This window comes from Budorcas taxicolor, chromosome 8, assembly GCF_023091745.1.
Source record: "Budorcas taxicolor isolate Tak-1 chromosome 8, Takin1.1, whole genome shotgun sequence".
Taxonomy (NCBI): Eukaryota; Metazoa; Chordata; class Mammalia; order Artiodactyla; family Bovidae; genus Budorcas; species Budorcas taxicolor.
Genome location: NC_068917.1, coordinates 76,516,293 through 76,542,765, shown reverse-complemented (window position 1 = coordinate 76,542,765; position 26,473 = coordinate 76,516,293). Strand labels below are relative to the sequence as shown.

Sequence of the window (26,473 nt, the reverse complement as noted above, 5' to 3'; positions counted from 1 at the left end):
GTGTTCATTGACACTTAGAGAACGAAACCTAAAGTTGCCTTGAATGAGGCAGTAATTTGTCTCTGTGGCCTAGTAATTAATTGGGTACCCTTTGGCACCAACAACTTGGATTCTTGATTAAGAAAGCAGATGTGCCATCATAATAGATGAGGCTGTATCTTGTATCTGTGTCCTTTGACTGTCCTACCCTCCCCACACAAAAACTACATTCTAGGAACACCTTTAATATAGTCAATGGATCATAACCCAAGTATTTGGCAACAAAAAGACGTTGTGTCACATTGGTTAAAAATAGTCAATTACATAACACGTAAGGAAATGGGTGTGCATCTAATTGTAGCTTTGAATTCCCTAAATCTGAGCTTTCAAATTCACTAATAACCAGCAATCAAGCTGTGTTTAAACAGATATTAAGTTAGTCTCTCTTTGAAGTCACTAGAGCTGATACTAGGCATCTGAATTGGAGATAATGCTTAAGAACACTGCAAGGTACCCAAATTTGTCAAGTTGATGAGTTACACTTACTTGATCAACCCATCTTCCATGTATATGTCTGCATAGAATGACTGGTCATCATTAACAATTTTACCCCCTTTGATCAGAAGACGATCACTCTGAAACAAAGAAGTAGTAAAGTCATAATGCATTCCTGACCCAAGATAAGAGAAATGAGCTAAGAACACTTTGACTGTTCCAAAGGGATGCTCAGAATGAGCCAATTTGGGAAAGACTCACTGACCAAGGTGAACCTGTATGTGGCAACCTATTCATCACTTGATGAGTCAGAACATACTGGCAAAATTCAAAGCTTATCCCTGAGGAAAAAAATCTCTTTCCATTAGACCCAAAAGCAAAAAAGAATTTAAAATTTTTTTTAAAAAAAAGCCCAACAATCTCTTTAAAGAGCTATTTAAAAACATTTCAGATAAAGAAGACAATTACTTTAAATAGCTTTAGGCTAAACTTCATTTTAAAACAAAATACACCTACACGTAGGGGAAGTCAATTCTTGGCGAGGTTTGTGTGGGGGAAAAATTAACCAAAGTCTGTTGTCATGGGATACTCTACACAAATACATTTGGTTCAACCATAGCAAGGTTTCAATTCAGTCTGTTCTTTATCTTTGTGGTAAATCACAGCAACTGTAGGTGGGGAGAAAATACTTCAAAGATGCACCATTTTAACTGTCCAGCTGTTAAGAAAAAGGTAAAGTTTTCAGATAAAGTAGATGAGAAGACAAGTTCTAAAACTCTCACACCATTATTGACTGTACATGTACTTATATTTTAATTGGTGCAAAAAAATATATGACAAGCAGCCCATAAGTCACAAGAATTTAACATAAATGTTACATTATGATTCATCTCTATAGCAAATGCTGTTGATGGAATCTTATGCTTAAATCCTGTGTTCAACGGATACACACCTGTATTATTCCACACAAGGGTTAAATGACTGCCCTTTTAATATGGTTTTAATATGGTCCATTTTAACAATAATTAACTCAAAATTCAATTAAAAATAATATTCTCATCAAGTGCAATTTATGTTTAGCACTTAACAAAAAGAGAAAATTAAAGCAACTCTTTAAAAAAATATACACGCTGCTTGAGACACAGGGGAAGACTTTTACACGTAAATGTACACACACGGGTTTAAAAGTATTTATTGTTTCTCTAACATAATGAAAAACATTAAGATTATTTTAATTGTGTACACTGTGGGGGCTTCGTTCTGCTGTAGACTTTGGAGAGACAGAATAAAGAGGCAGCAACAATTCCTGCATTTACATAAAATAAATGTGAAAACCTTTACAAAATCCTGCCCTGTAAACCATGTCACCCCAGCTGCCAATCAAACCTGTGAAGTGGATGGAGCCAGATTATCGTTCCCAGGACACAGATAGAAACTAAGACTCAGAGAGGTCAAACCACTGGGCCAAAGTCACCTGATCCAGTGCATGAACTGTCTACAATGACCTCCCCCACTTCCCCAGTACCCAGCTTTGACAGGATAAATATCCCTGGGGAGGCAAGGAGAAGCCCTGCCCTTCACCACCTGCTCGCTTAGTCACTGCGGTACCTGTCTCAGCCATCATGCGAATCCCGGAGCCAACATCATGTTAAGAAAAAGAGAGAGAGAGAAACATCACAGCCCAGCTCACTCGTGTGGCTTCTTACATAAGAGGTTGGCCGTGTTGATTGGAGGGAGGGAAACCATGCTATAGGTCCCACTATCCTGCAACCAGATTTTGTTAAAGGATAAAGGGGGCGCTGTTTTGGGGGGAAAAATCAGTCTTGTTGATTGTTTGCTTTTTAAATTTTTTTCGCCCCACACTGTCAAACCGAAACTGCCTTTTTCATTCACGAAGACAGCGGATTACTTCAGGCTTGCAGCAAATCTGCTCTACACCCGCCCCCCACCCCACGCCCCAGATTCCTTTCTCGGGCGCAATGAACATATAATGTGGTGTGCCCCCGCGCTCGGCCCTCTGGGATTTTGGGTCTCTCGCACTCAAGAAAAAGCTAGCAGCCACCGCCTCTGCTCCAGCAGCTCATCCTCTAAATCCCTCCGGAGCACACGCCCCCTCCCCCGTGCGTTTGCTCCCACATCCCTCTCTTGCGGATGGGTGTGCCCTTGTGCATCCAGTGGAAGCCGGGGTGCCGGTGGCTAAGGAGGAAACCACAGAGAAAGCGCGCCCTCAGACCCAGCCCTAAACACATCGTGACTTTTCAAAGATTCTTTCTTTCCGTCACCGCCTCAGCCCTGGGTTCTACCAGTTGCAATCACGTTATCATTATATAACAATGAATTTCCCTCGCGTTCCTCCCTCCGCGGGATATCATTCCGGGATGCAGAGAGCTAGGACTGGCGAGAAGAGAAGATGGGGGCGGGGGAGAAGCGGGAACAAGAACCTGTGTTCATCTCCCAAGCATCGCAGAGTCATCGCTTGGAGCTCCTCCTGATTTACAGATTAAGGACCCCAGGGCCCAGGACTGCGCCCGCATCTCCGGCTGCTGCGATCATTGTCTGGCCGAGGCCGGGCCGGGCCATCTGCTCGGCGCGTCGCGCAGCGCCATTACCTCCCCAAGCCCGGCTCCGTGCTGTCCCCAACGCCCACCCTCCTAGCCCGCTTTGTATAAGCCAACACGGACGCCTCCCTGGCTGCAGAAAGACACAAGAAAACGAGCCCAGAGCCCCGCCAGGATCCCAGCCCCAAACCCTGGGGCAAGAAAGCCAATAGGGCCATCAAAAACCGGTCCTGGTCAACAAAAAGCCCACGCCTGTCCGTCCTTACCAACACCCCCGCCCCACCTCCTCCTCTGCTCATCACCACGTCCCTGTTTTTCCTTCCCGTTTCCCCATGATCCCTGTACACCCAGCCCCTTTCAGCATCTCTCCGCTGTCATTACGCCTCCGGGCTGAAACCGCTCCTTTTTCTGAAGAACCGGAGGAAGGCTCCAGAAAGCCCCTTATGGTGGGGGCGGGAAATGGGGGAGAATCCATTTCCCCGTCTCCCCCATCAGGCTCCAGGAGTCCAGCCCCGCAGCACGCAGCCGGGAGAACAATATCCGAGCTTCAACCATGCATATTCAATCTGGGATCCATTTGCTTACACCCCGCAGGCCGGCACCGCAGCATCTCGCTCTGACAATAAAAGGATACAGCGGATCTGGCGCGCTACCTAAAACGACCTTAATGCACTCACGCTCCTATTTTAATGCCTTAAAACTAGGCGGCTTACAATTCCATAGGATTGCGTCTCCCATCACGATCGCTTTCTTCAGTAACAAGGGGGTAAGAGAGAGAGAGAGAAAAAAAGTTGGGTTCCTCTTCCTCCCCCTGCTTAAAAAAAATACATATATTCTTTAGACCATCTGTGCTACAAAAAAAGGTTGCTGGCCGATCGCATATCGCCCAAGTACCCAACTCACCGTGATGCGTGGAATATTTTTCTTCCCCTGATAAGACATCTCTCTCCTGGGAAAAAAAATTAATTTCAAAAGAGCAGCTTTAAAACAAAAATTGCCAGGAAAGACACTTGGTTATTTTTTTGCAGGATTGAAAAATGTGCAGTCGAATAGCTGGTCTTGCTGATAGCAAATATCAGGAACGTAAGAGATAAATGCAATCCTCTGTCTCTTTTTCTTCCTCTCCTACAGCACTGCCCCAGCTAGGGCGGAAAAAAAGAAAGAGAGAGAGAGAGAACAGGAGGGAAGGGGGTGGAAATAAACTACAGCAATAAAAGCCTCGGTTCAAGTCTGCCACCGCGGCGCATGCGCCGCCAGCCACTCCCTTTCCTCTCGGGCCAAAGCCATCCGCTTCGAGAGAGACGAGTCCTGATTGGTCACAATCGTGGGATATGCAAATGAGTGCAGGCGGGGAGGGGAGCGGCGCGAGTGCGCGAATTGCTGCAGTGCAGCCGAGGGCGGCGGTCGGTGCGTGCGCCCGATCGGGGAGCGCGCCTTTCGCGCCTTTTCTTTGGACCAGGGCATCGGCCACCGGGGCTGGCAGAGGCCCCAAATGCAGCATCAGCTATGCAGGGATAGCGGAGGGGTGATCATTACGGACAAGGGGAGTCCAGCCCCTAGACGGTGGGCTTAGATGGGGCCCCGGCGGCATGCACCCGCTCGCGCGCGCCCCGGTGGATGCCCGCCCGCGCGCCAATCCGCGGAGGCCGCCGCTGCAGCCCCGCGTGGGGTGACTGCGCCGAGCCAATGGCTTTGCTGGCGGCGAGCGCGCGACTGCATGGCCGGCCGGCGCCGCGCCGCCCGGGAGGGGCGCCCGAGCCCTCCTCCCGCCGCCCTCGCCTTTCGCGAAGGCTCGCTCGGCCTCCGCCCAGGAGTCGACGGGGGAATTCAGATGGCAGCGAGCGGAGGGAAGGGGAGCAGGGCGGGAAGCCTCTGCGAGGCGCCGCGCCGGCCACGCCCGGCCCTGGAGAGGGGCGGCTGGACGCGGGCCTGTGGGCGGCCGGCGCCCGGCTGGGCTCCCCGGGGGCGGAGAGGCGCGGGCCCGTGGTGAGGCTGCGGAGAAGTGGAGCCGGAGGCCAGGCTTCGGGCATCCTTGGCCTGGCAGCTGGAAAAGACAGTCTGAAGCCCTCACTGCTCTAAGGGAAGGAAAGCAGCCAGGGAAGACGTAGTTCGCTGCTGAGGATGGAAACCCCGCCCTGAAACAGCCTTTTGTGCCTTGGGGTCGCCAGGAACTTGGGGGCAAGGGAGGAGCATCAACCGCCTGTTGGGGCCAAAAAAGGCTCAGTGTAGGGTCCGGGTCTCTTTAATAGTCACTCTCACCTACACGACTTAGGGGAATGAAGCAGGAGGCAAGGGGTGGGGGGAGGGCTGGTGAGTACACCTCTATGCTGCCTGCAGTTCTCTTGAGAAACTGTTAGAATTAACAGCGCCCAAGGAGCTCAAAGGATGTGCATTGCTATAGACTGGCCGCCCGGTTCACATAATGAAGCCAAAAACCAGGAGATGAACTGGAGAAGCTGGAGGAATGAAGGAAAGGCGATCTCAAAAAGAAAGGTATCCTGAGTCATGGAGAGAACTACCCAGAATCCGTTTAAAACACGGCGAGTCTTAACTCCCCAGCCAGAGATCCTACCACACAGGGCTTTTAAGGCCTCACTTCTTGGGCTAGAAATTGAACAGGTTGGGACCCCTTGGCTCTGTCCAAGTCATTCTCTGATGCTCTTACTTCAGAATCCCTGTAGAAAGAAGAAGCTGAACCACTTGATCATGAGCAGTCTATCAAAGGTTGCCCAGTCAGGTACAATGACTAAAACATCTGGGTTGGCCTTGAACTTCTCTACTAGAGATCAAACAATAGATAGAATCCCCACATAATCTATGCCTGCCAGCAACCATGGAGAGGGGGGAAAAATCTATTTAATTGGCTCACACCTGCTCAGCAAAGATTAGCCAGATAAATGCAAAATAATCCTGAGGCTAGGATGGGCTCACGTTTGAAAGTCTCTCTGCATCTGGCCACTTTGGATGGTTATTTGTCTCCAGAAGGTGTAAGTAAGATGCACCCTGTCACTCCTCTTTCTGTAAATTCTAAGGTCGCAGAAAGAGGCTCTGGGGCACCCAGCAAGCTTCCCAGCTGGTTAATTCATTGCAGTTCCAATTAGCTCTGCATCTTAAAAACTGAAAAAAGGAGCACTTCCCCCTCCAACTCTGCAATGTGCTAAGAGCCAAGTGAGTTGAAGTCAGCAAGTATTGGTGTCAGCCTGAAAGGGTCAAAGTCACAAGTCTGAGAACACAGAATGTACCTTCCTACCCAGAAAACCCACTGTCATTTCCAACCAGGAGTGGGTGAGGGGCAGCAGGAGAATGAGTATCCTATTAAATCATAAGGAAAATACTACTTGACAAGTAAATGTGGGTCAAATTAATTTAAAGCAAAATAACCACTAATGATACTGTTTGTTTATATTCTTGTTCTATGTTCCTGATCCCAAATTGCTTGATCGTAAAGGCTTTAACTATACCTTGTTATTTATGAGTTTGCCCTTGGATATTTTGCTCCCAAGAGCTTTTATATCCATCTTATTTATATCAGTCTTATTTCTATATCCACTGACACAAGGTTTCTAAACCTAATGTCAGCGGTAACTGACATTACCGCTCATAAATATCCAGAGATGTGATGTTTAAATTCATTTGTCTGCTCCGAGTAGAGCCTAAGAGTATTTGGCACATAGAAGGTGCCAAATAGATTTAATTGACCAAGGACAAGAACTGTCAGCAATCTGCATTTCTTACCATACTTACCGCTCAATACAATGCAGAGAAGGAATCGATGTGGGGGAGAATTTTCCACCCACTCTGCATTGATTGACTTGTTAATATACAGTATTTTTACACTGTCTTTGGATGAACACTGAGTGAAAATTGCCTGTAAAGTTACAAATCATTGTCCCTGAACCAAATAGTTGAACCGATTCTCAGGCATGATTTTTCTGAATTTTTTTTTTAACTTAAGCATTATAAGCTGGCCTATTCCACATTCACGATCCCTTCACAGTCCTTGCCTTCCCATTTCCCATAGGCCTCCCCCAGCATCTAGAAAGAGCCAGGAGTGAAGTGGTTGTTTAGTTGTCATGTCCGACTCTGTGACCCCATGGACTGTAGTCCACCAAGCTCCTCTGTCCATGCGATGTCCTAGGCAAGAATACTGGAGTGGGTTGCCATTTCCTACTCCAGGCTATCTTCTCAACCCAGGGATCAAAACTCTGTCTCCTGCATCGGCAGGCAGATTCTATACCGCCTTGCCACCAAGGAAGCCCGAGCAGTGATGGACAGTGGGTTAATGAAATGGTTCTCGGGCAGACATCCTGGTGATCTGGAGGAAGGGAGACCCTGCCTCATGATCCGAGAGCAGCAGGAGCGGTATCCTATATCCAGGGATAACCTATATCCAGGTGATACATGTGTGCTCAATCCCTTCAGTTGTGTCTAACTCTTTGTGACCCCAGGGACTGTAGCCCACCAGGCTCCTCTGTCCATGGGATTTCCCAGGCAAGAATACTGGAGTGGGTTGCTATTTCCTCCTCCAAGGGATCCCCCTGATTCAGGGATCGAACCCACATCTCCTTCACCTCTTGCATTACAGGCAAATTCTTTACCATTGAACCATATCCAAGTGAGCACCAAGTGAAGTTTGAGCTCACAGAGTCTAGGAGCTCTTTCAAGTCTTACTCATCTTTTACCCTAATAAAGAACCTGATGGAGAAAGGGTACAAGAAGGATGGGGTATATGGAGTGATGACATCCAGTGTGTTTGAGATGTTCCGGTCCTACAACCTGCCAGTAACCGGGGGTGGGAGGTGAGTCCCAGTCACTCAAGCACTCCAGCGTGAATGGGCTGCTTTCGTTTCCTCAGCAGCAGTGTCCCCTCCTGGACCAGCCCCACCTCTGCTCTCGGTTTCTTCTTCCCCCTTTGGGGACCGGGGTAACCATTTCTGCTTCTGTGACCCCCCCACCCCACGCCTCTGCGGAAGTGAAACCTTCAGGATGTCACCGAGCAGGGAGAGTCCAGATATAAATAGCTGGCAAAGAAGAGAAGATTTCAAGTGCTCACTTTGCTGCAGTACAGACGCCAAGGGCAGTGGCCTCGGATGCAGCCGGCTGCTAAGGTTAAAATGAATGCGGTGGTAAGAGGAAGGACTGGAATTCTGCCTTGCCAAAAACAAAGGGCATTGGCTAGGACACTGAGAGGAAAGTGTTGCCTGCTTCTCTGCAGCTGGAATTGGGCCATGATGGGTGTAACCCCACAGGGGCAGTCTGCAGGGGGACAGTTAAGGACCAGCGGGTCCCAGCCTGGCCACTGCATTTCCCAGTGGGAGCATCCTTTACCACCGGGGACAGGGTGGGGGCTGACGAGGATCAGAGGGACTGGTCCTCTGAGCCAGATGCTGACTTTGCTGGAACTGGAAGTTGGGGCTGTGAAGGGTCCTGAGGAAGTCCTTACTGTATGCAGAAGAAGCAAGTTTCATCGTCCAAATCCTGCCAACATCAGGACACAGAGGAAGTTATACACTTCACAGAATCTAGTAGCTTGTCTACGTTGGCTTTCTCTTCTTATCTCCAGTTGGCCCACAATCCTCCCAAATGACCCCCCGCTTTATCTGCCTGGCACAGCACCCTCTGTGGGACTACAGATTTTCCCTGGGGTCTCTCAGTCAGAGCCAAGACGGCGTCTCTCTCTGACCATTGTGCCTCAAGCTCGCCATCTGGTGGTGAATGAGGAGAGTGATCTGGTCCCCTTGGTCCTTGTCTAGCGTGATGGATGATGATGACTCAGGACTTGAAAAGGGCCTTGGAGATGCTTATTCCAGCATATCTGACTCTTAATCAACTAAAGTGATTTTGCCTCTGCGTTTGAACCATCCCAGGCTCCAGCTCAGATCATCTGATTAGAAACTCCAGAGATAAAACCCAGGAATGTTTTTAAACTACTCTACCTCTGGTCTCTAGACCCAGGGATCCCCAGTCTCTGGGATCTAATGCCTGATGATCTGAGGTGGAGCTGATGTCACAATAATAAAAATAAAATGCACTGTAAATGTAATGCACTTGAATCATCCCAAAACCACCCCCACCTCCACTGTCCACAGAAAAGTTGCCTTCCGCAAAACCAATCCCTGTTGCCAAAAAAGGTTAGAGACAGCTGATCTAGACCACTCCTACCCTCCTTTTACAGGAAAGGAAGCTTGGAGAATATGAACCGAAATGCAATCCCTCCCCAGGACTGCCCCTCCCCAAAGTACATTGATGGTCCTGCTCTTTCTCCAGCAGGAACATCTTATGAAAGAGTCATTAATATCATCATCATGATCTTTTTATTTGTTTGTTTCCTAGTAAAACACTGTTATGGGTTTACCAGGTGGAACTACTGGTAAAGAACCCACCTGCCAATGCAGGTTACATGTAAGACATGCCGGTTCAGTCCCTGGGTTGGGAAGATCCCCTGGAGAAGGGAATGGCAATCCACTCCAATATCCTTGCCTGTAGAATTTCATGGACAGAGGAGCCTGGTGGGCTACAGTTTATAGTGTCACAAGAGTCAGACACGACTGGAGCAACTTAGCACTGCAGTCAGCATGGAGGAAAATTACATTTACTGAGCACCTACCAGAGTCTAGATATAAGGACTGGGTGCTTTAAATACATCTTATTCAATCCTACCCCAAATCTCCCTTGGTAAGTCTCCATATTCTTATTTTCTGGACAGGCGTGTAAAGCTCAAAGAAACCTCTTGTTCAAGGCCTGGGTTCACAGGAGAGCAACAGGAGGATTGTTGCAATTGTTGTTGGATTGTGGGTAACTGGATTTTTGCACACAATCTAGGTCTGTCTGGAGACCCCAGTGCTAGTTATCTGAATGATTAAAGTATTTATTTAAATGGCAACCCACTCCAGTGTTCCTGCCTGGAGAATCCCAGGGATGGAGGAGCCTGGTGGGCTGCCGTCTATGGGGTCGCACAGAGTCGGACACGACTGAAGTGACTTAGCAGCAGCAGCAGCAGCAGCAGCAGCAGCAGGACCCACCATGAAAGAAATGAGCATAGGTGGTCTGCAGTCTCTTTCTTCACCCCTTTCACAGTCTCTGGCTGCCACTTGAGGCACCGAGAACTTCCATCAGTCAATCAGGACCTGTGTGTGTTAGACACTTGCCCTTGTCCCCAAATTAATTCTCCATCTCTTTCTTTCTTCATCACCCAGTGAGATTCAGCTTCTCTCAGTGACCCAGCTTTCCTCTCATTGGAAACATGATAGATCAATACCAGAGTTTAAGTGAACAAAGAATCCACACTGCACTGCCCCTGGGCTGAAAGGGGAAGAGCCTGATTGGCTGCTTCCATAAATAAAATGCTAGCAGTCACTTCTCCTCTGCAGACTTTCCTGGGTTCCGCCACCCCACCCCCAGGGGCAGCCCCTGGTTTCTGCCTGTTTCCTCCTCTTCTCCCATTCACAGCAGAGCTGGCTCCTCCTGACCCTCCAATACTCTCCGCAGGAGGCAGAGAACGGACTTGTGGGCACAGCGGGGGAAGGAGAGCATGGGACGAACAGAGAGAGTAGCGCTGACATATATACACTACCATGTGTAAGATAGATGGCTGGTGGGAAGCTGCTGTAGAGCCCAGGGAGCTCAGCTCGGTGCTCTGTGAGGACCTAGAGGGGTGGGATGGGGGTGGGGGCAGGAGGGAAGCTTAAGAAGGAGAGGATATATGTATATACATGTAGCTGGTTCACTTCATTATACTGCAGAGACTAACAAAACAGTGTAAAGCAATTATCCTCCAATTAAAAAAGAAAAATTTTTTTAACTCCCTCTGCAGGAAGCTCCTTCCTGCCCACCCTGTCTGAAGTCAGCCCACAGTCCCCACTCTTCCCTGTCTTAGTATCGTCTCCTCACCACCAGTGACCACAAAGTTGGAAGTATTTTGTGTATTTGCGTACTTCCCTCTCACCTGCAAACTCTCTAAGGGGCCTTATTCTCCACCCCACCCAGCACAGACCTCACAATACTCCATAACACACAAGTTGAATGAGCAAACCAATAGTACGCCCTTCCCAGCAACGACCTTGTGCAGGTGTCCTCGGGCCACCCTGTCCTGCTGAGCCAGCCTGCAGCCTGAGTGACAACCTCTCCTATCCTGATGTGAACCCCAGGTTTTTAAAAGGCCAGGTGGAGAGGGACTCCCCTGGTGGCCCACTGATTAAGACTGCGTGCTTCCAATGCAGGGGGCACAAGTTTGATCCCTGGTCTGGGAACTAAGATCTCACCCACATGCTTTGGGTTTGTCACAGAAAATAATAATAATAATAATATAATATAATAATATACTGTATGATGCAGGGAACTCAAACCCAGTGCTCTGTGACAACCTAGAGGGGTGGGATGGGGTGAGAAATAGGAAGGAGGCTCAAGAGGGAGGGGACATATGTACACCTATGGCTGATTCATGTTGATGTATGGCAGAAACCAACACAATATTGTAAAGCAATTAACCTCCAATTAAAAATAAATTTTAAAAAAAGATTAGCTAACAAAAAAGAGGGTAAAAAATAAAGGCAAATATTTTATTAATTTAAAAAAATGATATAATCCTTGCAAAGTGTGTGTTAGTCGCTCAGTTGTGTCAGACTCTTTGCAACTCCATGGACTGTAAGCCCGCCAGGCTCCTCTGTCTGTGGAATTCTCCAGGCAAGAATACTGGATGGGGTTGCCATTCCCTTCTCCAAATCCTTGCAAAACTAATAAGAAATTCAATTATGCCAGAAGCATTTTAGAATGACTGTTCATTAAGATATAGGTACTATCTTTCCTAATAAAATGCCAGGTGGTGAGAATTCATCTCACTGGGTTAGGTCGTGGTCTGGGCTCCAGTTATCCACTGCAGAGCAGGCAGAGCCCTTTTCCATGGAGATCTTCCCTCCAAAAGCACTCTGCTGCTCAGGTCTACCTGCAGGCCAGCTGTGGGCACTGCAGTCAGCTTCCCTTCCCAAGCCCACTCATGCTCCCCAATACCCAGAAAATAACAGCAGATCCTCACCAACCTGGGCCCTCCTTGAATCAGAAGCTGTGTCAGTTTCAAAAAGGACCGAGAAAAACGGAGAACTCTGTGCCCAGAGAGTGTCAGTTTCAGGAGTTTAAGTCCCTTAAAAGAAACCAGCCATGTTCACAGACTGAGATCTACTCGCTGATTCAAATACACTCCATGCCTCTTGCCTATTTGTTCAAACAGGTTCCCAAGAGACCTCTTTGGGGTGATTTGTTAGCTTTAGTCTGTGAATTCTTGGATGTAGTCCAGTTGGATATTGTAAAGATTTCAAAAAATGCAGAATTTCCCCTTAATCAGATTTCTCTGCCTTCCCCTCTTCCTCCCTCCTCTCCTCGACCCACCCACTGTTTGTTTTCAAGTGGGCCAGAGGTTGGGCTTCCCAGGTGGCACAGTGATAAAGAATCCACCTGCCAGTGCAGGAGATGTGAGTTTGATCCCTAGGGTGGGAATATTCCAGAGAGGAGGAAATAGCAACCCACTCCAGTATTCTTGCCTGGAGAATTCCATGGACAGAGGAGCCTGGCAGGTTACAGTCCATGGGGTCACGAAGAGTCGGACACGACTGATCAGCTGAGCACTCACATATGGGCCAGAGGTTATTATCCAACGGGGACCAGCCCAAGAAGATCACAAACTCCACACACACAGCCCCTCCTTATGCTACAACGTGCTGTGCGTGGCAAGGCCATCGGGTGAGGCACGTGCACTTGATCAGCTCCAGAAAAGTGTGCCCCTCTGCTCCAAGCCTGGGCTGGGGGCTCTCTGTCCCCAGAGACTTATGGGTCCCCAGAGACCCATCCAAAGACTTATGAGCACAGCTGGCCTCCCTCCAGAAACAGAGTAGGCCCTCATGAGATAGAAGCAGAGAAGAGAGTCAGCAAAGGAGGAACAGCCGACAGGTGCCGTGCTGCAAGCAGACGCCCCAAGGAGGACGTGGGCCTTTAGAACAGATGCTATAATCACGGGCAAGGCTGACTTCATGTGGGCGCTGCAGTCCCACTGGGGGAGGAACTGCAGAGCTTGCTCTGGTGTCTACCCAGCTCAGTGGTTCCCCTCTGTTCCTCCAGAATTGAAAAATGGAGTGAGATTGGTAAAATGGCCACTTCAAAGTGAGTGAGCTGGGAGAGGAAGAAGGCAATCCTGGAGGGCTGAGAGAAGGTGGTGTCTCTCCTCTCTCCTCCTGTCTCCTCTCCATCTCAGGCCAGGGTGTTCATCTGAGTTGTCACCATCTCTCACAGGCCTAATTCACTGGCACCCTGCTTCTGAGTCTGATTCAGTCCTGATGTCAGAGTACTTTTACAAAAGTGCAAAGTTGGCCGTGTCATTTACACATCTGCTTATCATGTTGGAATTGCTCACAGTCCCTGTGGGATAAGACCCATAACCCTTAGCATCACATCTACAGCCTGTGACTAGCCCAGCCTCTGCTTCTGCCCTTGCCTTCCTCAACCCTCTCTGCGGTCCTAGTGCTCACCCCATGCTCCACACTAAACCCTTCACTTCCCTTGCATATAGCCTCAGTGTCTGTACTCACATCTGTGTCTCTCCAAATACACCCATCCGCTTGCTCACCCCTCACACCATCACCCATTCTGGGCATCCATTCCTGAGTAGAACTGACCACTCCACTGTACTCCAGTACAGACGTCTCACAAAGCACCTGAAACAGTTTCCTCTACCTATTTCTTTATACATTGTCTTCTTCTCCTAGACAATAAGCTTCTTGAGGACAGAGATGACACTGTTTTTTCAGCACCCATCATAGTTTCTTGTAGACAATAAACACACAGCAAGTTCTGAAAGAATGGATGGGTGGGTAGATGGGTGGGTTACGGATGGATGAGTGGACACAGGAATGGATGAAAGGATAGATAGATGGATTGGTGAGTGGATGGATTGATTGACAGGAGGGTAAATGATGGATACATGAATGACTAAATAAGCTCCTTGAACAAATGTCCCAGTAATGACATACAGTTACACTGGAACTTGAGTCTAAAATGATCTTCTACTGCACACAGTTTACAACCAGGCTCTGTCTTAGGTCCCATCTATTTAGTGAAAGCTGCCAGGAGGACCAGTGGGCACTCAAGACAACCATTTTCTCCCAGTAAAGGAGGCTATGGAACTGTCACTAAGGCTTGGGCAACTTAACCTGTTACCAGTACCACCCTGTATTCATAGATGGATTATGTCCTCTCTGGGAGAGACACTCTCCACATTGCAGAAACCTCTAGAATCAGTGGATGTATCTCCAGACACTTCTCCTTCATGGGAATGGGATAGGAGAGCTTGAACAAAGAACACCTTGATAGCACTGGCATCCTCCAGTGTGACAAAAATCCTTCTAGGTTGGTATGTGGGAAGTTTAGATAGGCAAAGGCAGGGCAATCAAGGTCACCTTGTAAAACGTCCTTTCAATCCAGCATTGGGACATAAATTCCTTATCCTGCCCACTCCCATTCGCTATCTTTCCTCTCGTTATGCCATATCAAGTCATTTGGCCATTTTGCCTACAGAATACCAGAAGTGTTCACAATTTGGTGGGTGATCAAGGTTATGATCGGAACAGCAGGAGTCTGAATTCTAAACTCATGACCCCTGGAAAGCCACTGGTTTGAGCCCCTCCCTTTCAGCCTCCTCTGGGGTCAAGGCCAGAGCTGAGAGACATAGTGCAAGCCTCATGCAGATCATGACTCTCCAGAGTCATCATTTGCTGGGGAGACCAAATCTGGGCATTCACACAATGATCTCCATATCAGAGTGATGGAGAAGAGCAGTGAGAAAGAGTTCAACAAAGTCACTGTCATTTCTCCTACAAAGATGCAGTGAAATGCTGTCAGGCTGCAAAGTCATAATAAAAATCACAGCATGCAGCGGACTTCCCTGGTGATCCAGTGCTTAAAAATCTGCCTTGCAATACAGGAGACACAGGTTTGATCCCACACACCTCACAGCAACAAAGCCCTGCAGGCCGAAACTTCTGAGCCCAAGCACCACAACTAGAGAGTCCATGTACCACAAGGAAAGATCTCACATTCCACAACTAAGATGCAACACAGCCAAATAAATAAAATAAATAAATAATACTTTTTAAAAAACAAACAAAAGAAAACATAGCATGCAGCAATATCTATATCTCATTGGCCAAAATGCAGCTGGCTTACTTTCACTTTTTGCTTTCATGCATTGGAGAAGGAGATGGCAACCCACTCCAGTGTTCTTGCCTGGAGAATCCCGGGGACAAGGGAGCCTGGTGGGCTGCCGTCTATGGGGTCTCACAGAGTAGGACACGACTGAAGCGACTTAGCAGCAGCAGCAGCAGCAGGCTAATATTCCTGCACTGGCATGGCAATTCACTCCACTATTCTTGCCTGGAGAATCCCATGGACAGGGGAGCCTGAAGGGCTATATTCCATAGTATCGCGAAGAGTCGGACACAACTGAAGTGACATGCAGGCTAATACTCAGCAGCAATTCCTACTGCAACAACCCAGGAAGTGTCCCCTACTTGCTTGTGAAGGTTGATTTGGTTCTCAGGATGATAGCGAGAAGCAGGACAGCTGGCCGTGATCCAGCCTGTCTTCTGCATCGCCATGAACAATAGAGAAGTGACTCAGCCTCTCTGTGCTTTCAGAGCTTTTACAACTCAGACAGCAACACCTGATCAAATGCTTGATTCTCCTTTCCCCAACCATGGCAGGTCCTTCTGATACCTTCCTCCAGGTCTGTCTAAATTACAACCTTGAGTTGCTCTCCTGTGACAACCGCGCCTGCTCATAGCAGTCTGAGCTCAACCAGCTAATACATGGCTGAGAGAGACAGTGCCATTTGGAATATGACAGGCTATGGCTTTCATCAAAGCATGAAGAAGACAGTGGCCCCAGATGATTTCAGGTTGCACTCCACGTGGGTGGATTACTGGTGGGAGGACCTCTTGAAAAATGGCAGCCCTCCCCTGGAATAGCTGCCTGTATCTACCAACCGGTGCTCCTCAGAATCTTACTCTCAGATCCTATCCCAGGGTTAGGCTTAACTGATGAACCACTGGCCTTTGCACCCTACAGTGTGTTGGTCGCTCAGTCGTGTCCAACTCTGCAACCCCAGGGATTGTAGCCCACCAGGCTCCTCTGTCCATGGGATTCTCTAGGCAAGAATAATGGAGTGGGTAGTCACTTCCCTCTCCTGGTGATCTTCCCCACCCAGGAGTCGAACCTCCATCTCTTAAGTCTCCTGCATTGCAGCTGGATTCTTTACCATCTGAGCCACTAAGAAAGCCCATTTTGCACCCTAGAGATGCCCCCACAAATGCCACCCATTGCCACCATTTTGCCTGAAAAGTGACCCCAAAAAAGAGCTGAACTCTTTGATGGATGGTACCTGCCCAACTAAACACCAGAGTCAATCTCCACATGAGTCAATCCCCTTCCATATCCATCCTGTTGCAGGACCTAGGACAGACCGCAGTCCCTTCCCATTGCAGGAACCAAGAGTTCTGCCTCAAGGTGTTAGCATAAAACTCCTACTCCTCCCAGGGATTGAACCCGGGTCTCTAGCATCGCAGACAGACTATTCACCGTCTGAGTCACCAGGGAAGCCTCCCTACTCCTCACACAGAGGGTGGATGTGATACACTCAGAGTAGAGTGGATAGAAACAGGGTGGAGAGGTGAGATTCTCCATCCACTGTCAAGTCCCCATGACTCACAAAGTTACAGCCCTGAGAAGCCTGAGACAATATGAAACTCTGCCTGATTTGTCCTTCTGACCTCCACCCTGGCTGTATGACAATAGCTAATAAATCAGCAGCTGTGTGTCTATGTCTAAGAAAGGGAACCACTTCTGACATGACATCGCCTTTCATGCTGCTTCTATCCTGATGTTGTTGTCATTGTTCAGTTGCTAAGTTTTGCCTGACTCTTTGTGACTCCATGGACTGTAACCCACCAGGCTCGCCTGTCCATGGGATTTCGCAGGCAAGAATATTGGAGTGGGTAGCCATTCCATTTTTGAGGGGATCTTCCTGACCCAGGGATTGAACCCAGGTCTCCCACATTGCAGACAGATTTTTTTTACCATCTGAGCCACCAGGGAAGCCCCCAAAGCCCTTCAAGTTCCCCCAAATGAATCCCCAGACCTTGTGGAGCAAAGACAATATAGTCTGGCTCCATTGTATCCAAATTTCTGACCCACAGAATCCATGAGCATAATAATACCACCCCTCATTTTTGCCACTAAATTTGGGGGTCATTTGTTTCAAAGAAATATCCACCTTGTACAGCTGAAGTTAAAGCAATAGGTAAAGGCCACATGCGGAGAACTTTCTAGGCCATGGAAATACATTTGGATTTTACTCTATGTTTACAAAGAAACCATATAAAGGTTTTAATCAGGAGACCAACAAAATCTGATTCATACTTTATCATTCTGGCTGCAGAATGAAAGAATTGAAGGGGAGAGTTGATCATGGCTAATATTGGGGTCGGGGCAGGTAGTACTGAGACAAATGGACAGATGTACCATTTACATTGGAGGTAATTTTTTTTTAAGATTTTTTTGATGTGGACCATTTTTGAAGCCTTTATTGAATTTGTTACAATATTGCTTCTATTTTATGTTTGGTTTTTTTGGCCCTGAGGCATGTGGAATCTTAGTTCCCCACCTCCTGCATTGGAAGGGGATTCTTAACCACTGGGCTGACAGGGAAGTCTCTACATTGGTGGAGAAGGAAATGGCAACCCATTCCAGTATTCTTGCCTGCAGAATTCCATGGACAGAGGAGGCTGGCAGGCTACAGTCCATGAGGTCACAAAAGAGTCAGACACGACTGAGTGACTGACACACACACACACTGAGCCAGGCATTGTTCTAAGTACTTTACTTGTATTAGCTCCAGTTAATCCTCATATTACTTGTATTTGATACTCACAAAACCCCTGTGAGGTAGGTGGAAACAGAAAGAGATTAGGGAACTTTCTCCAGGACACAAAACTAGTAAGTGGTTGAGCCAGGAATCAGGATTATATCAGGTACCATTAAATTAAATAACGATGGACAAGTGCTCTCGCCCCTCCTCTGAAAGGTTCTAGTTCAAATTCAAATTCCTCTTTAGAACTGGAGGCCCCATGAACACTCATCATATAATTAATGGTGTTTTTTTCCCTTTCTGGTGAGAAGTAAGTGGGACCAGCAAATTGTGCTGAACACAGTTATACTTAAATGGATCACTCTAAGGTCCACATGTACTTTATATATACAAAAATGAACTCGAAATGAATCAAAGACCTAAATACAAGAGATAAAACTATAAAACTCTAAGAAGAAAACATAGGGGTATACCTTTATGCCCTCAGATTAGGACACTGGTTTCTTGAATATGATAGCAAAAACTCAAGCAACGAAAGAAAGATAGATAAATTGGACTTCGTCAAAATTTGAAATGTTTATGCATCAAAGGGCACTATCCAGAAAGTGAAAAGACACTTCACAGAATAAGAGAAAATATTTGCAAATCCTGGAAGTGATAAGTGTTTACTATCCAGAATATATAAAGAACTCCTAAACTCAACAACAAAAAAACAATCTGGTTTAAAAATGGACAAAGGACTTAAATAGATCTTTCTCCAATAGATCTTCTCCAAGAAGATATACAAATGACCAATAAGCATACAGAAAAATGCTCAACATCACTAGTCATTGCTGCTGCTGTTTTTCACTTGCTAAGTCATGTCCGACTCTTTGTGACCCCATGAACTGCAGCATGCCAGGCTTCTCTGTCCATCACTATCTCCCATCATTAGCTGTTAGGGAAATGCAAATCAAAACCACATCCAGTAGGCTAGCTATAATTTAAAGTACTAAAAAAAAAAAAAAAAAAAAGGTGGAGGAAGGGGAACTTCCCTGGTGTTCCTTTAAGAATCCATCTTTCAATGCAGGGGATGTGAGTTTGATCCCTGGTAGGGGAACTAAGATCTCACATGCCCTGAGGCAACTAGCCAAGCTCATGCACAGCCAAAAAAAAAAAAAGAAACCATTAAAACAAGTGTGCTATTGAAGACGGGTAAAAATTGGAATCCCTCATATACTGCTGATGGGATTGTAAAGTGGGACAGCTGCCGTGGAAAACAGTTTGGCAGGGCCTTAAAAAGTTAAACATAGAGCTACCATATGAACTAGCAATTCAACTCCTAGACATATATTTAAGAGAACTGAAAACATATGATATGTCCATATAAAAACTTGCACATGAATATTCATAGCAGTATTTTTCATAATAGCCAAAAAATTAAAACAATCCAAATGCCTGTCAACTGATAAAAAAGTAGTATATCCATACAATGAACTGTCATTCAGCCAAAGAAAAAATAAAAGGAATGAAGTAACTAATACATATTACACCTGGATGAACTTTGGAAACATTATGCAAGTTCAGGCTGCGGTACCAAAATGCCACAGACTGAGTGGCTTAAGCAATATTCATTTCTCATAGTTCGGGAGGCCAGAAGTCCAAGATCAGGATGTCAGCATGGTTGGGTTTTGGTGAGAGTTCCCTTCCTGGTTTATAGAGAGCCATCTACTCATTGTATCCTCACATGACAGAGAGAGACAGAGAGAGAGAGGAGGAGGCCTCTTTGTCTTTTTAGAAGGGCACTAATTCTATCATGGGAGTCCCACCCTCGTGACCTAGTGTATTAGTGTTAGTCGCTCAGTCGTGTCCAACTCTTTGCAACTCCACAGACTGTAGTCCACCAGGCTCCACTGTCCATGGGATTTCCCAGGCAAGAATATTGGAGGGGATTGTCATTTCCTTCTCCAGGGGATCTTCCCCACCCAGGAATCCAACCAGGGTCTCCTGCATTGCAGGCAGATTCTTTACCATCTGAGCCACCAAGGAACCCCTGCTCTCATGACCTCATCACTTCTCAAACTCTCCACCTCCTAATACCAACCCAATGCTGCTGCTGCTGCTGCTAAGTCGCTTCAGTCGTGTCTGACTCTGTGCGACCCCATAGACGGCAGCCCACCAGGCTCCCCTGTCCCTGGGATTCTCCAGGCAAGAACACTGGAGTGGGTTGCCATTTCCTTCTCCAATGCATGAAAGTGAAAAGTGAAAGTGAAGTCGCTCAGTCGTGACCAACTCTTCGCAACCCCATGGACTGCGGCCCACCAGGCTCCTCCGTCCATGGGATTTTCCAGGCAAGAGTGCTGGAGTGGGGTGCCATTGCCTTCTCCGACCAACCCAAAAGGGGCTAGGAATTCAACACATGAATTTTGAGGGGACACAAACATGCACGCAGTCCATAAATCTAAGGGAAGGAAGCCAATCACCAAGGGCCATACATTGTATGATTTCCTTTATATAAAAGGTCCAGAGTAGGCAAATCCATAAAAATAAAAAGCAGATTTATGGTTCCCAGGGGCTGGAGGTGGAAGAAATAGAGAATAACTACTTAATGGGTTTCTCTGGGGAGAATGATAGAAAATGTATTTACTTATTTATTTTACGTTTTTGTTTATTTTTGTAACTTTTGGCAGTGCTAGGTCTTCATTGCTGTGCAGGCTTTTCCCCTAGTTGCAATGAGGGGTAGCTACTCTCCAGTTGCAATGCACGGGCCTCTCATTGTGGTGGGTTCTCTTGTGGAGCACAGGCTCTAGGCCCACACGGGCTTCAGTAGTTGGAGTCCCCAGGCTCTAGAGCACAGGCTCAGTAGTTGTGGCACATGGGCTTAGTTGCTCCACAACATATGGGGTCTTCCCACAGCAGGGATCAAACCCAAGTCTCCTGCATTGGCAAGTGGATTCTTTACCACTGAGCCACCTGGAAAGCCCTAAAAATGTTTTGAAAGTAGACTTTGTGATAGTTGTACAATTTGTGAATAAACGTAAGCCACTGAATTGTATATTTTAAAGGGGTAAATTTTTATGGTATGTGAATTACATCTCAATTTAAAAACCACCTTTTACCAAAGCTCGCTCCTCTCCTGAAGTCCACTTTGACCTCTTGCCCTTGGAAGATAACCTCCCCTTTTCTTTTACCTAAAACTTGAACCCACCAGAGACAAACTCCATTAAGTGCCTCTCTTCCCCTTCAACTCCATCCCTGGGTTCAAACAAGTCACACCAGTCTCTTCCGTGCTGCAAGGAAAAGCCCTGATCATCTCCCAGGCAACCATATTCACCTTTGTTCTGGAAGCCAACCCCCTCCTCCTTATCAGGGAAACACTCCCAGTCTCTATCAGTCCTGTCAGCCTCCTGGTGCCTTCCTCTCACTAAGATCGGGGTTGCCCATCTTACAGAAAAGCCAGCGAACTTACAAACATGCAATGAGCCCTCCTTGTGCCTGTCCCCCTAGCAAACTTCCTGTCTTTCCCAGGGGCACCAAACTGTGATTCCCCCACCTACCCCCACCACTTCCCAATATCACCAACCTCATAGCACACAGCCGGTGCTACCTGCCCTCCACCAAGACTGCTCCCACAAAGATCCCAGAACCTAATAGACACTAGTGGCCCCTCCCTTTCAGGCTTCATTGTACTTAAAGCGTCTGTCTACAATGCGAGAGACCCAGGTTCGATCCCTGGGTCGGGAAGATCCCCTGAAGAAGGAAATGGCAACCTACTCCAGTACTATTGCCTGGAAAATCCCATGGATGGAGGAGCCTGGTGGGCTACAGTCCATGGAGTTGCAAAGAGTCGGACACGACTGAGTGACTTCACTTTCACTTTCACTAGGGCTTCCCTGCTAGCTCAGTTGGTAAAGAATCTGCCTGCAATGTAGGAGACCTGGGTTTGATCCCTGGGTCAGGAAGATCCTCTGGAGTAGGAAATGGCAATTCACTCCAGTATTCTTACCTGAAAAATCTCATGGACAGAGGAGCGGGGCGGGGTACAGTCCATGGGGTTGCAGAGTCAAACAGGACTTAGCGACTAAACCACCATCACTTCAGTTTATTCTGCCTTTGACACTACTGACTACCCTGCAATCTTCTGAAATTTCCTTCCCTTCCTTCCCTATCGTAACTTTTTAAATATTAATTAACGTAATATGGCCATTGCTTAAGCACCTGCTAATACCAGTCATTGTATCTCTACAACCCTTACAATTAATCAGCTCTGCTATGTAATAGGAATTTGTCTCTGTTTTTCTTATTAGCTCCAGAGCCAGTAGATTTGCTACACTGAGGCCTAGAATTAAATAACTGACTCATCTCCAGCTCTAGATGGCTCCAAAACCAGTGCTTTATCTACCATGCTGCCATTCTTGTCTACAATTTATCCTATTCCTATGGCTGTTGATCCTTAAACTCTTTTAGACACTTTGCAAACAGAATTATTGCACCCTTAATAAATTCTTCACCCTCCTGCTAAGTCACTATAGAATGAATAATGGATCAATTCATCAAAGTGGTATAATTGTTCATATATCCAGCCAACATTGGAGCACCTAAATACACTAAGCAAATACTAACAAATCTGAAGGGGAAAATAGACAACAGTACAGTAATAGTAGGAAACTTCAATACCTCACTTTCAACAATGGATAGGTTACCCACTCAAAATCAGCAAGAAAATGTTGCATTGGAACTACACCCTGGACCAAATAGACCTAACCGACACATACAGAACATAATAAAAGCCTTTCATGACAAAGTCACAACTGACATCATATGCAATACCTCCCAGCACTGAAAGACCTATACATAGCAATTAGGCAAGAAAAAAAAGCATCTAAACTGGAAAGGAAAAGAGAAATTTGTCTCAGTTTGTAGATGATACAACTTTATATATGGGAAATCCTAAAGACTCCACCAAAAAATTATGATAACTTATGAAGGAATTCAGTAAAGTTGCAGGACACAAAATCAACATACAAAAATTATTTGTATTTCTATACACCAACAAAAAGTTATCTGAAAAACAAATAAATAGTCACATTCATAATAGTGTCAAAAAATAATAAAATACTTAGGAATAAATTTAACCAAGGAGGTTAAAAACTTGTACACTAATAACTATACGACTTTGATTAAAGAAATTGGAGAAGACACAAATGGAATGATACCCATATTCATGGAACGGAAGAATTAATATTGCTAAAATGTCCACACTAAAAAAAAATTTTTAATTAAAAAAAATTAAATGTTCATACAACACAAAGTCATCTATAGAATCAATACAATACCTATGAAAATTCCAATGGAATTACTCACATAAATAGAAAAAAAAAACATATGGAATGACACAACCTCCCAAAAAGGTAAGACAACCCTGAGACAGAACAAAGCTGGAGGCATCACATGTCCTGAGTTCAAACTATATTACAAAGTTTAGTCCTCTAAACAGTATGGTACTGGCATTAAAAACAGACCAGTGGAAAGGAACCTAAAGCCTGAAAATAAATCCTCTCATATGGGATCACCTAATACTTGCAAGGGAGCAAGAATACTCAATAAGGTAAGAATAATTTCTTCAACAAACAGTGCTGGGGAAAACTGGATAATCACATGCAGAATTTTCTAAAATACTAGGCTTAAATTATAAATATATGTGTTTTCAGAGATTAACTCTTTTCTCAGGACTTCTACTCTGAAGCCACCATCAGTTAGACCTGCTGTAATCTCTGTAGTCTCATGGTCATAGTACAAACAGCTATTCTGAAATCTCAAAGTTTTTCTTGAGCCTGTGTAGAAACATAACTAACACTAAACATACTTTGATGCTTGTTTTGCAATCATGTTTAAAAATTTCTAAACTATTTTCTAAATTTTATCTCAGACTGTTATAATTTTTAAAAAACATTTTATTCTAAAATAAAAGAAAATGTATTTATATTACTTTTATTATAATTACAGATGGATTGTTAGCTTTAAAAAAAGATAAGAAGACAATTTCTAATCACATAGCCATATTGTCCACAATTAAAGATCATGAAGAAAATGAAACTGAAATATCAGACGGTTCTTTGAGTCACCTGTTTCATGCAAAGCATGTTATTTATGCTAGCTGGCAATGAGTCTATTATTGCTATTTTTAAATGAATTAATCAATATTTTAAAATTCCAAGCTTTAATTTCTCATATGGTAAATATAGAAAGCTATAACCTACAAAAAGAAAGGCTCCTTGGGATCATCAATACATTTTTAAGAATGTAAGGGCATCCTGAGGGCAAAAAGTTTGAGGAGCACTGATTTAGAGGACAAATATAGTGTGGGTCCAGGCTTCCCTGGTGGCTCAGATGGTAAAGAATCTGCCTGCAATGCAGGAGACCCAAGTGTGATCTCTGGGTTGGGAAGATACCCTGGAAAAAGGAATGGCTACCCACTCCAGTATTCTAGCCTGGAGAATTCCACTGACAGAGAAGCCTGGGGGGCTACAGCCCATAGTGTCGCAGAGTCAGACATGTTGAGCAACCGACACTTAACACTAGAGTACGAGTCAGCGAAGAGGATTGAGAAGGAGGCTAGTGATTAGGAGGAAAACGAGAGGCACGCAACATCACAGAAACCAGAGGAGTGCGTCAAAGAAGACAGTATTAAGTAAATGGGCTCAAGGTGGCTCCTATATCTTGGCCCTTATGTTATTTACGTCTTCACAGTACACTGGGACTTTTGGCTCAAAGCCCGCCCACACCAAACTCAAATTTTCACACATCCGATTGCTTTAAATATAGCCCCAGTAAGCATTTTTAGCCATTTAAAGCCTGCCTGCTGGAGAAGGAAATGGCAACCCACTTCAGTATTCTTGCCTGGAGAATTCCATGGACAGAGGAACCTGACGGGCTGCAGTCCACGGGATCACAAAGAGTCGGACATGGCTGAGAGACTAAAACTTACAGTGACTTACCTACTACTCACATGCAGCGATATCCATGATAAGGGCTGACATATTTCGGAGGTTCTTAAAAAGTAAACTGTCTATGTTGTTTTTATTCATAATGGCCAAAAGCTGGAAGTGTCTAAGATGTCCTCTAGTAGTAGAAGGGACTAGCACATCTAGACAAGGGAGCAATATTCAGCTGGAGAACATCCACACATTGGAGTATTATTATTCAGCACTGAAAAGAACTGTTAGGGAGTCATGAAAGGACATGCAGGGAACTTAGATGCATGTTACTATGAAAGACTACGTACTGTATGATTCCTGCTATATGTCATTCTGGGAAAGGGAAAACTATGGATACAGTAAAAAGATCAGAGGTCTCCAGGGGTTGAGGGGAAGAATGAATAGGCAGAGTAGAGAAGAATTTTAGGGTAGTGAAATGATTATGTACCAAACAGTGGTACACTGTTTGTACATTTGTCAAACTCCATAAAATTTCAGCAAGAGTGAACTTTAGCGCAAACTATGGACTTTAAGTGATAATGATACGTCAATGAAGGTTCACGGGTTTTTACAAATGTTCCATTGTGGTGAGCTATCAGTAGTGGTTTTGCCTGTGTAGCTGAAGGAGGTACGTGGATACTCTGTACTTTCTTCTCAACTTTGCTATGAATCTAAAACCACTATAAAATATAAAGTCTACTTAAAATATGAAGTGTTCAGGAGGATTTGGTTGGAAAATTTCAGAAGCTGACCGACTGAATGAGAGTCTGTCTTTACAAATGACAGTTTGTAGAGACCTGGTACTTAAATGCATAAGCACTAGGGATGGTTTTACTTAGGATTTACTATTACTAGATTTGGTTTGGAGTTTGTTCTAAAAATCTAGATGTCATATCACTGCATGTTAAATATATACAGTATTTTTTCCATTTGTATACGATAATGCACTTTAAACAGTACTCTTTTTGTTTCTTACTTAGGTTGACATGTCTTTAATATGAATGGGGGAGGGGAAAACTACTTGTTTTTCTTAGGGCTGTATATGTTTATGTTATTGAAATGAAGGACAACACTTAAATCAAGAAAACTGAAAACAGCCAGGCTCACAAGCGGTCTGAAAACAAAAGCAATAAAGTTAAAAACTTTCCTCTTGGTTTAGAATGGGGACAAATAAAATGATAGCTTTTCAGTATCAAATAATAGCCATTATTTATACAAGGATGTTTACACTATTATCTGAGAGAAATAAATACTCAATTTGGATGCTTCCATAGAGTAGGTACGGGCTTGAGGTTTCCTTTCAATCAAAACATGAAAGTGCTAGCAAATTTTGGGGAGACAGAGAAAAAAAATTCAGCTGTCACTTGCCTGCTGGTGACTTAAATGGATTGCCTGAGTAATTTCTTATCATTATTTGACTGACAAACAACAGTGTGTTGCATTTTGAAGGAAGAGTGAGAAAGATCAGGAGCCTGAGAAAGAGATGGCTTTTAAGCAGTTGTTTTTACTAACTCTAATTTAAAGTAATTGTGCAGACAAAAAAAAAAGATAAATATTTTACACATAACTTTTAAATTTTT

At 45.4% G+C, this 26,473-nt stretch overlaps 1 protein-coding gene across 2 annotated transcripts in view; it reads right to left on the bottom strand.

The window, feature by feature from the left end:
• DPYSL2 (dihydropyrimidinase like 2) overlaps positions 1–26,473 on the bottom strand; it is a 116,451-nt gene that overhangs the window by 72,237 nt on the left and 17,741 nt on the right. The window contains exons 1-2 of one of the 2 annotated variants that reach the window (XM_052644486.1): positions 3,936–4,238; positions 526–614 (exon numbers count right to left, since the gene is read on the bottom strand). In XM_052644486.1, coding sequence (XP_052500446.1) covers positions 526–614; positions 3,936–3,974 — 128 coding nt within the window. In that variant the 5' untranslated portion in view covers positions 3,975–4,238. Of the gene's footprint in view, positions 1–525; positions 615–3,935; positions 4,239–26,473 lie in introns of those variants that run through there. The other variant, XM_052644485.1, reaches the window with a different exon arrangement.